Below are 11,656 nucleotides of genomic sequence, written 5' to 3' on the forward strand. Positions count from 1 at the left end.
CTCCATAGGGAGTACCCCTGTCCTCCAATCACGCTGCACCTCCCGCACCCCCCTCCATAGGGAGTACCCCTGTCCTCCAATCACGCTGCACCTCCCGCACCCCCCTCCATAGGGAGTACCCCTGTCCTCCAATCACGCTGCACCTCCTGCACCCCCTCCATAGGGAGTACCCCTGTCCTCCAATCACGCTGCACCTCCCGCACCCCCCTCCATAGGGAGTACCCCTGTCCTCCAATCACGCTGCACCTCCCGCACCCCCCTCCATAGGGGAGTACCCCTGTCCTCCAATCACGTTGCACCTCCTGCACCCCCTCCATAGGGAGTACCCCTGTCCTTTAATCACGTTGCACCTTCTGCACCCCCTCCATAGGGGAGTACCCCTGTCCTCCAATCACGTTGCACCTCCTGCACCCCCTCCATAGGGAGTACCCCTGTCCTCCAATCATGCTGCACCTCCTGCACCCCCCTCCATAGGGAGTACCCCTGTCCTCCAATCACGCTGCACCTCCTGCACCCCCTCCATAGGGGAGTACCCCTGTCCTCCAATCACGTTGCACCTCCTGCACCCCCTCCATAGGGAGTACCCCTGTCCTTTAATCACGTTGCACCTTCTGCACCCCCTCCATAGGGGAGTACCCTTGTCCTCCAATCACGCTGCACCTCCCGCACCCCCCTCCATAGGGGAGTACCCCTGTCCTCCAATCACGCTGCACCTCCTGCACCCCCTCCATAGGGGAGTACCCCTGTCCTCCAATCACGTTGCACCTCCTGCACCCCCTCCATAGGGAGTACCCCTGTCCTTTAATCACGTTGCACCTCCCGCACCCCCTCCATAGGGAGTACCCCTGTCCTTTAATCACGTTGCACCTCCCGCACCCCCTCCATAGGGAGTACCCCTGTCCTTTAATCACGTTGCACCTCCCGCACCCCCCTCCATAGGGGAGTACCCCTGTCCTTTAATCACGCTGCACCTCCCGCACCCCCTCCATAGGGGAGTACCCCTGTCCTCTAATCACGCTGCACCTCCTGCACCCCCTCCATAGGGAGTACCCCTGTCCTCCAATCACGCTGCACCTCCTGCACCCCCTCCATAGGGAGTACCCCTGTCCTCCAATCACGCTGCACCTCCCGCACCCCCCTCCATAGGGAGTACCCCTGTCCTCTAATCACGCTGCACCTCCCGCACCCCCCTCCATAGGGAGTACCCCTGTCCTCCAATCACGCTGCACCTCCCGCACCCCCCTCCATAGGGAGTACCCCTGTCCTCCAATCACGCTGCACCTCCCGCACCCCCCTCCATAGGGAGTACCCCTGTCCTCCAATCACGCTGCACCTCCCGCACCCCCCTCCATAGGGAGTACCCCTGTCCTCCAATCACACTGCACCTCCTGCACCCCCTCCATAGGGGAGTACCCCTGTCCTCCAATCACGCTGCACCTCCTGCACCCCCTCCATAGGGGAGTACCCCTGTCCTCCAATCACGCTGCACCTCCTGCACCCCCTCCATAGGGGAGTACCCCTGTCCTCCAATCACGCTGCACCTCCTGCACCCCCTCCATAGGGGAGTACCCCTGTCCTCCAATCACGCTGCACCTCCTGCACCCCCTCCATAGGGGAGTACCCCTGTCCTCCAATCACGCTGCACCTCCTGCACCCCCTCCATAGGGGAGTACCCCTGTCCTCCAATCACGTTGCACCTCCTGCACCCCCTCCATAGGGAGTACCCCTGTCCTCCAATCACGCTGCACCTCCTGCACCCCCTCCATAGGGAGTACCCCTGTCCTCTAATCACGCTGCACCTCCCGCACCCCCTCCATAGGGAGTACCCCTGTCCTCCAATCACGCTGCACCTCCTGCACCCCCTCCATAGGGAGTACCCCTGTCCTTTAATCACGTTGCACCTCCTGCACCCCCTCCATAGGGAGTACCCCTGTCCTCTAATCACGCTGCACCTCCCGCACCCCCTCCATAGGGAGTACCCCTGTCCTCCAATCACGTTGCACCTCCCGCACCCCCTCCATAGGGGAGTACCCCTGTCCTTTAATCACGTTGCACCTCCTGCACCCCCTCCATAGGGAGTACCCCTGTCCTCCAATCACGTTGCACCTCCCGCACCCCCTCCATAGGGGAGTACCCCTGTCCTCTAATCACGCTGCACCTCCCGCACCCCCTCCATAGGGAGTACCCCTGTCCTCTAATCACGCTGCACCTCCCGCACCCCCTCCATAGGGAGTACCCCTGTCCTCCAATCACGCTGCACCTCCCGCACCCCCTCCATAGGGGAGTACCCCTGTCCTCTAATCACGCTGCACCTCCCGCACCCCCTCCATAGGGAGTACCCCTGTCCTCCAATCACGCTGCACCTCCCGCACCCCCCTCCATAGGGAGTACCCCTGTCCTCCAATCACGCTGCACCTCCCGCACCCCCCTCCATAGGGAGTACCCCTGTCCTCCAATCACGCTGCACCTCCCGCACCCCCCTCCATAGGGAGTACCCCTGTCCTCCAATCACACTGCACCTCCTGCACCCCCTCCATAGGGGAGTACCCCTGTCCTCCAATCACGCTGCACCTCCTGCACCCCCTCCATAGGGGAGTACCCCTGTCCTCCAATCACGCTGCACCTCCTGCACCCCCTCCATAGGGGAGTACCCCTGTCCTCCAATCACGCTGCACCTCCTGCACCCCCTCCATAGGGGAGTACCCCTGTCCTCCAATCACGCTGCACCTCCTGCACCCCCTCCATAGGGGAGTACCCCTGTCCTCCAATCACGCTGCACCTCCTGCACCCCCTCCATAGGGGAGTACCCCTGTCCTCCAATCACGTTGCACCTCCTGCACCCCCTCCATAGGGAGTACCCCTGTCCTCCAATCACGCTGCACCTCCTGCACCCCCTCCATAGGGAGTACCCCTGTCCTCTAATCACGCTGCACCTCCCGCACCCCCTCCATAGGGAGTACCCCTGTCCTCCAATCACGCTGCACCTCCTGCACCCCCCTCCATAGGGAGTACCCCTGTCCTTTAATCACGTTGCACCTCCTGCACCCCCTCCATAGGGAGTACCCCTGTCCTCTAATCACGCTGCACCTCCCGCACCCCCTCCATAGGGAGTACCCCTGTCCTCCAATCACGCTGCACCTCCTGCACCCCCTCCATAGGGAGTACCCCTGTCCTCCAATCACGTTGCACCTCCCGCACCCCCTCCATAGGGGAGTACCCCTGTCCTTTAATCACGCTGCACCTCCCGCACCCCCTCCATAGGGAGTACCCCTGTCCTCCAATCACGCTGCACCTCCCGCACCCCCTCCATAGGGGAGTACCCCTGTCCTTTAATCACGCTGCACCTCCTGCACCCCCTCCATAGGGAGTACCCCTGTCCTCCAATCACGCTGCACCTCCCGCACCCCCCTCCATAGGGAGTACCCCTGTCCTCCAATCACGCTGCACCTCCCGCACCCCCCTCCATAGGGAGTACCCCTGTCCTCCAATCACGCTGCACCTCCCGCACCCCCCTCCATAGGGAGTACCCCTGTCCTTTAATCACGTTGCACCTCCTGCACCCCCTCCATAGGGAGTACCCCTGTCCTCTAATCACGCTGCACCTCCCGCACCCCCTCCATAGGGAGTACCCCTGTCCTCCAATCACGTTGCACCTCCCGCACCCCCTCCATAGGGGAGTACCCCTGTCCTTTAATCACGCTGCACCTCCTGCACCCCCTCCATAGGGAGTACCCCTGTCCTCCAATCACGTTGCACCTCCTGCACCCCCTCCATAGGGAGTACCCCTGTCCTCTAATCACGCTGCACCTCCCGCACCCCCTCCATAGGGAGTACCCCTGTCCTCCAATCACGTTGCACCTCCTGCACCCCCTCCATAGGGGAGTACCCCTGTCCTTTAATCACGTTGCACCTCCTGCACCCCCTCCATAGGGAGTACCCCTGTCCTCCAATCACGCTGCACCTCCCGCACCCCCCTCCATAGGGAGTACCCCTGTCCTCCAATCACGCTGCACCTCCCGCACCCCCCTCCATAGGGAGTACCCCTGTCCTCTAATCACGCTGCACCTCCCGCACCCCCCTCCATAGGGAGTACCCCTGTCCTCCAATCACGCTGCACCTCCCGCACCCCCCTCCATAGGGAGTACCTCTGTCCTCTAATCACGCTGCACCTCCCGCACCCCCCTCCATAGGGAGTACCCCTGTCCTCCAATCACGCTGCACCTCCCGCACCCCCCTCCATAGGGAGTACCTCTGTCCTCTAATCACGCTGCACCTCCCGCACCCCCCTCCATAGGGAGTACCCCTGTCCTCCAATCACGCTGCACCTCCTGCACCCCCTCCATAGGGAGTACCCCTGTCCTCCAATCACGCTGCACCTCCCGCACCCCCTCCATAGGGGAGTACCCCTGTCCTCCAATCACGCTGCACCTCCTGCACCCCCTCCATAGGGGAGTACCCCTGTCCTCCAATCACGTTGCACCTCCTGCACCCCCTCCATAGGGAGTACCCCTGTCCTTTAATCACGTTGCACCTCCTGCACCCCCTCCATAGGGAGTACCCCTGTCCTCCAATCACGCTGCACCTCCTGCACCCCCTCCATAGGGAGTACCCCTGTCCTCCAATCACGCTGCACCTCCCGCACCCCCTCCATAGGGGAGTACCCCTGTCCTCCAATCACGCTGCACCTCCTGCACCCCCTCCATAGGGAGTACCCCTGTCCTCCAATCACGCTGCACCTCCTGCACCCCCTCCATAGGGGAGTACCCCTGTCCTCCAATCACGCTGCACCTCCTGCACCCCCTCCATAGGGGAGTACCCCTGTCCTCCAATCACGTTGCACCTCCTGCACCCCCTCCATAGGGAGTACCCCTGTCCTTTAATCACGTTGCACCTCCTGCACCCCCTCCATAGGGAGTACCCCTGTCCTCTAATCACGCTGCACCTCCTGCACCCCCTCCATAGGGGAGTACCCCTGTCCTTTAATCACGTTGCACCTCCTGCACCCCCTCCATAGGGAGTACCCCTGTCCTCTAATCACGCTGCACCTCCCGCACCCCCTCCATAGGGAGTACCCCTGTCCTCCAATCACGCTGCACCTCCTGCACCCCCTCCATAGGGGAGTACCCCTGTCCTCCAATCACGCTGCACCTCCTGCACCCCCTCCATAGGGGAGTACCCCTGTCCTTTAATCACGTTGCACCTCCTGCACCCCCTCCATAGGGAGTACCCCTGTCCTCTAATCACGCTGCACCTCCCGCACCCCCTCCATAGGGAGTACCCCTGTCCTCTAATCACGCTGCACCTCCTGCACCCCCTCCATAGGGAGTACCCCTGTCCTCTAATCACGCTGCACCTCCCGCACCCCCTCCATAGGGAGTACCCCTGTCCTCCAATCACGCTGCACCTCCTGCACCCCCTCCATAGGGGAGTACCCCTGTCCTTTAATCACGTTGCACCTCCTGCACCCCCTCCATAGGGAGTACCCCTGTCCTCCAATCACGCTGCACCTCCTGCACCCCCTCCATAGGGGAGTACCCCTGTCCTCTAATCACGCTGCACCTCCCGCACCCCCTCCATAGGGAGTACCCCTGTCCTCTAATCACGCTGCACCTCCCGCACCCCCTCCATAGGGGAGTACCCCTGTCCTCTAATCACGCTGCACCTCCCGCACCCCCCTCCATAGGGAGTACCCCTGTCCTTTAATCACACTGCCTTCTGATGTCCTAGTTATCTGTGTATTTATGTACACCAATACATAACAGGTATAAACAAATAAAAAAACCTTCTCCTCCCTGTCCCATGTCTGTTGGAGATAATACTAGAGAAGTGGGCAAAGACAACGGCAATGACACCGAATGATTGCTCTGGAATCTAGAAGGTTCCATTGGTCACATACATCACTGATATCATTATCATACATAGGACACAGCAGAGAGGTGATAGAGCTAGAGATGCCTCCAACTCGGAGATAATGGAGAAAAATGACTATGTGTCCCCTGGCAGTAATGGGGTCCAATGATGAGATATGTGCCCCCTGGTATTGATGGGGGTCCTAATCTTGGGATATTTGTCACCTGCCACTGGTCAGTGATGGGGGTCCTGATGCTGGGATGTGTGTCCCCTGCCAGTGATGGGGCCCCGATGCTGGGACGTGTGTCTCCTGGCAGTCATGGGGCCCCGATGCTGGGATGTGTGTCCCCTGGCAGTGATGGGGTCCCGATGCTGGGACATGTGTCCCCTGCCAGTGATGGGGCCCCGATGCTGGGATGTGTGTCCCCTGGCAGTGATGGGGTCCCGATGCTGGGACGTGTGTCCCCTGGCAGTGATGGGGTCCCGATGCTGGGATGTGTGTCCCCTGGCAGTGATGGGGTCCCGATGCTGGGATGTGTGTCCCCTGCCAGTGATGGGGCCCCGATGCTGGGACGTGTGTCCCCTGGCAGTCATGGGGCCCCAATGCTGGGACATGTGTCCCCTGCCAGTGATGGGGCCCCGATGCTGGGACGTGTGTCCCCTGGCAGTGATGGGGCCCCGATGCTGGGATGTGTGTCCCCTGGCAGTGATGGGGCCCCGATGCTGGGATGTGTGTCCCCTGGCAGTGATGGGGCCCCGATGCTGGGATGTGTGTCCCCTGACAGTGATGGGGCCCCGATGCTGGGATGTGTGTCCCCTGACAGTGATGGGGCCCCGATGCTGGGATGTGTGTCCCCTGGCAGTGATGGGGCCCCGATGCTGGGATGTGTGTCCTCTGGCAGTGATGGGGCCCCGATGCTGGGACATGTATCCCCTGGCAGTGATGGGGTCCCCCGATGCTGGGACGTGTGTCCCCTGGCAGTCATGGGGCCCCGATGCTGGGATGTGTGTCCCCTGGCAGTGATGGGGTCCCCCGATGGTGGGATGTGTGTCCCCTGGCAGTCATGGGTACCCGATGCTGGGATGTGTGTCCCCTGGCAGTGATGGGGTCCCCCGATGGTGGGATGTGTGTCCCTTGGCAGTGAAGGGGTCCCGATGCTGGGATGTTTGTCCCCTGGCAGTGATGGGGTCCCGATGCTGGGATGTGTGTCCCCTGGCAGTGATGGGGCCCCGATGCTGGGATGTGTGTCCCCTGGCAGTCATGGGGCCCCGATGCTGGGACGTGTGTCCCCTGCCAGTGATGGGGTCCCCCGATGGTGGAACGTGTGTCCCCTGGCAGTCATGGGGCCCCAATGCTGGGATGTGTGTCCCCTGGCAGTGATGGGGTCCCGATGCTGGGATGTGTGTCCCCTGCCAGTGATGGGGCCCCGATGCTGGGATGTGTGTCCCCTGGCAGTGATGGGGTCCCCCGATGCTGGGACGTGTGTCCCCTGGCAGTCATGGGGCCCCGATGCTGGGATGTGTGTCCCCTGGCAGTGATGGGGTCCCCCGATGGTGGGATGTGTGTCCCCTGGCAGTCATGGGGCCCCGATGCTGGGATGTGTGTCCCCTGGCAGTGATGGGGTCCCCCGATGGTGGGATGTGTGTCCCTTGGCAGTGAAGGGGTCCCGATGCTGGGATGTTTGTCCCCTGGCAGTGATGGGGTCCCGATGCTGGGATGTGTGTCCCCTGGCAGTGATGGGGCCCCGATGCTGGGACGTGTTTCCCCTGGCAGTGATGGGGTCCCGATGCTGGGATGTGTGTCCCCTGGCAGTCATGGGGCCCCGATGCCGGGATGTGTGTCCCCTGGCAGTCATGGGGCCCCGATGCTGGGACGTGTGTCCCCTGCCAGTGATGGGGTCCCCCGATGGTGGAACGTGTGTCCCCTGGCAGTCATGGGGCCCCAATGCTGGGATGTGTGTCCCCTGGCAGTGATGGGGTCCCGATGCTGGGATGTGTGTCCCCTGGCAGTCATGGGGCCCCGATGCTGGGATGTGTGTCCCCTGGCAGTGATGGGGTCCCGATGCTGGGATGTGTGTCCCCTGGCAGTGATGGGGTCCCGATGCTGGGACATGTGTCCCCTGCCAGTGATGGGGCCCCGATGCTGGGATGTGTGTCCCCTGGCAGTGATGGGGTCCCCCGATGCTGGGACGCGTGTCCCCTGGCAGTCATGGGGCCTCGATGCTGGGATGTGTGTCCCCTGGCAGTCATGGGGCCCCCGATGCTGGGACATGTGTCCCCTGGCAGTGATGGGGTCCCCCGATGGTGGGATGTGTGTCCCCTGGCAGTCATGGGGCCCCGATGCTGGGATGTGTGTCCCCTGGCAGTGATGGGGCCCCGATGCTGGGATGTGTGTCCCCTGGCAGTCATGGGGCCCCGATGCTGGGACGTGTGTCCCCTGGCAGTGATGGGGTCCCCCGATGGTGGGATGTGTGTCCCCTGGCAGTCATGGGGCCCCGATGCTGGGATGTGTGTCCCCTGGCAGTGAAGGGGTCCCGATGCTGGGATGTTTGTCCCCTGGCAGTGATGGGGTCCCGATGCTGGGATGTGTGTCCCCTGGCAGTGATGGGGCCCCGATGCTGGGACGTGTTTCCCCTGGCAGTGATGGGGTCCCGATGCTGGGATGTGTGTCCCCTGGCAGTCATGGGGCCTCGATGCTGGGATGTGTGTCCCCTGGCAGTCATGGGGCCCCGATGCTGGGATGTGTGTCCCCTGGCAGTCATGGGGCCCCGATGCTGGGACGTGTGTCCCCTGCCAGTGATGGGGTCCCCCGATGGTGGAACGTGTGTCCCCTGGCAGTCATGGGGCCCCAATGCTGGGATGTGTGTCCCCTGGCAGTCATGGGGTCCCGATGCTGGGATGTGTGTCCCCTGGCAGTGATGGGGTCCCGATGCTGGGATGTGTGTCCCCTGGCAGTGATGGGGCCCCAATGCTGGGACGTGTGTCCCCTGGCAGTGATGGGGTCCCGATGCTGGGATGTGTGTCCCCTGGCAGTGATGGGGTCCCGATGCTGGGACGTGTGTCCCCTGGCAGTCATGGGGCCCCAATGCTGGGACATGTGTCCCCTGCCAGTGATGGGGCCCCGATGCTGGGACGTGTGTCCCCTTGCAGTGATGGGGTCCCAATGCTGGGACGTGTGTCCCCTGGCAGTGATGGGGTCCCGATGCTGGGACGTGTGTCCCCTGCCAGTGATGGGGCCCCGATGCTGGGATGTGTGTCCCCTGGCAGTGATGGGGCCCCGATGCTGGGATGTGTGTCCCCTGGCAGTGATGGGGCCCCGATGCTGGGATGTGTGTCCCCTGACAGTGATGGGGCCCCGATGCTGGGATGTGTGTCCCCTGGCAGTGATGGGGCCCCGATGCTGGGATGTGTGTCCTCTGGCAGTGATGGGGCCCCGATGCTGGGATGTGTGTCCCCTGGCAGTCATGGGGCCCCCGATGCTGGGACGTGTGTCCCCTGGCAGTGATGGGGTCCCCCGATGCTGGGACGTGTGTCCCCTGGCAGTCATGGGGCCCCGATGCTGGGATGTGTGTCCCCTGGCAGTCATGGGGCCCCGATGCTGGGATGTGTGTCCCCTGGCAGTGATGGGGTCCCCCGATGGTGGGATGTGTGTCCCCTGGCAGTGATGGGGTCCCGATGCTGTGACGTGTGTCCCCTGACAGTGATGGGGCCCCGATGCTGGGATGTGTGTCCCCTGGCAGTGATGGGGTCCCGATGCTGGGACGTGTGTCCCCTGGCAGTCATGGGGCCCCGATGCTGGGATGTGTGTCCCCTGGCAGTGATGGGGTCCCGATGCTGGGACGTGTGTCCCCTGGCAGTCATGGGGCCCCGATGCTGGGACGTGTGTCCCCTGGCAGTCATGGGGCCCCGATGCTGGGATGTGTGTCCCCTGGCAGTCATGGGGCCCCGATGCTGGGACGTGTGTCCCCTGGCAGTGAAGGGGTTCTAATGCTGGCACACAGGAAGGCACCCAATAAAAGGTGACCTTGTACAATACTTGTAATGTGAGCCTCAGAATTGGCTCCCTGCACAGACTTCCATCCAAGCCCCCTTGGAAAGTCCCGCTGTAATCCTATTTAGCCGTGTCTGCCGCAGGTCATCCCAAGGAGGTGCTGAAGATGCAGTACCATCCCCAGCCGCTGTCCTTGGTGCTGAAAGGACAGAGACTGCAGACAGCACAGCGTCCCCCCCCATTGGCACCCAACACACACACACATACTGGCACCTACCTTGTGCCGCACACAGGGCGAGGGTCAGGACTCCTACCGAGAGCATCCTGGGATCCGGCTGGCTGCAGTCTGCTGGGAAATGCTGCAATCACTCCTTGTGTGTCTGATCCCTACACAAAATACAAGGGGACAATGTTACTGGAGGGGAGAAGAAGATAGAGGAGGCAGATTAGAGATATCTGCCTAAGAGGATGAGGAGCATAACCACCTTCCTCCCTCCCCTGTTCGCTCTTGGTGCCTAGTGAGCACTGCAGCATTGGGTTATATATGCCAGAGCTGGTGGAAGTGACATCATGCAGCCCCCCCTCGCTCTGTGGTACTGTGGAGCAGAGGAGGAGGAGAGGGGAGGTGGAGGGAAGAGGCTAAGCAGCTCTGCTTTGTATGGCTGGCATGCACTTATCACCCAGAGCGCTGCCCGCAGGCATGGCGCAAAACTGCTGTACAAGGAGCATGTGCGGCAATGCTGGAAGATTGGTCAAAGCAATGGAAACTGCAGATCAAAGAACAATTCCAAATGCAAAATAATGCAAATCAGGAAAAAAGCATCCTCTGATAGGAAACAATATTGGGGGGTACAGTGTTGGACAGGGTTACAGAGAAAAAAAGATTTGGGGGTGCTTATTTCAGGTGATTTCAAAATGAGCAAAGAGTGTGGTCAGGCATTGGGGAAAATGACGAGAATTCTGGGGTGCATCACTGGAGGGGTCACCAACAGGAGTAAGGAGGTCTTAATTCCTCTATATAGATCTTTATATCACTAGAGGGGTCACCATCAGAAGGAAGGAGGTCCTGATTCCTCTATATAGATCTTTATATCACCAGAGGGGTCACCATCAGGGGGAAGGAGGTCCTAATTCCTCTATATAGATCTTTATATCGCTAGAGGGGTCACCATCAGGAGGAAGGAGGTCCTGATTCCCCTATATAGATCTTTATATCGCTAGAGGGGTCACCATCAGGAGGAAGGAGGTCCTGATTCCCCTATATAGATATTTATATTACTAGAGGGATCACCAACAGGGGGAAGGAGGTCATAATTCCTCTATATAGATCTTTATATCACTAGAGGGGTCACCAGCAGGAGGAAGGGGTCCTGATTCCTCTATATAGATCTTTATATCACTAGAGGGGTCACCAGCAGGAGGAAGGAGGTCCTGATCCCTCTATATAGATCTTCATATCACTAGAGGGGTCACCAGCAGGAGGAAGGAGGTCCTGTTTCCTCTAGATATTTATATCACTAGTAGGGTCACCTTTAGGAGAAAGGAGGTCCTGATTCCTCTATATAGATCTTTATATCACTAAAGGGGTCACCATCGGGAGGAAGGAGGTCCTGATTCCCCTATATAGATCTCTATACCACTAGAGAGGTCACCAGCAGGAGGAAGGAGGTCCTGATTCCCCTATATAGATATTTAGATCAGTAGAGGGGTCACCAACGGGGGGAAGGAAGTCATAATTCCTCTATATAGATCTTTATATGACTAGAGGGGTCACCAGCAGGAGGAAGGAGGTCCTGGTTCCTCTATATAGATCTT

At 60.7% G+C, this 11,656-nt stretch overlaps 1 protein-coding gene across 2 annotated transcripts in view; it reads right to left on the bottom strand.

Moving 5' to 3' along the window:
• Positions 1 to 10,468, bottom strand: part of CHGA (chromogranin A) — a 48,524-nt gene extending 38,056 nt beyond the window's left edge. For both annotated transcript variants that reach the window (XM_073610291.1, XM_073610292.1), the window contains exons 1-2: positions 10,327 to 10,468; positions 10,119 to 10,228 (exon numbers count right to left, since the gene is read on the bottom strand). In XM_073610291.1, coding sequence (XP_073466392.1) covers positions 10,119 to 10,164 — 46 coding nt within the window. In that variant the 5' untranslated portion in view covers positions 10,165 to 10,228; positions 10,327 to 10,468. The remainder of the gene's footprint in view (positions 1 to 10,118; positions 10,229 to 10,326) is intronic.
• Between the last annotated feature and the right edge of the window lie 1,188 nt (positions 10,469 to 11,656).

Source organism: Aquarana catesbeiana, linkage group LG13 (genome assembly GCF_042186555.1).
Source record: "Aquarana catesbeiana isolate 2022-GZ linkage group LG13, ASM4218655v1, whole genome shotgun sequence".
Taxonomy (NCBI): Eukaryota; Metazoa; Chordata; class Amphibia; order Anura; family Ranidae; genus Aquarana; species Aquarana catesbeiana.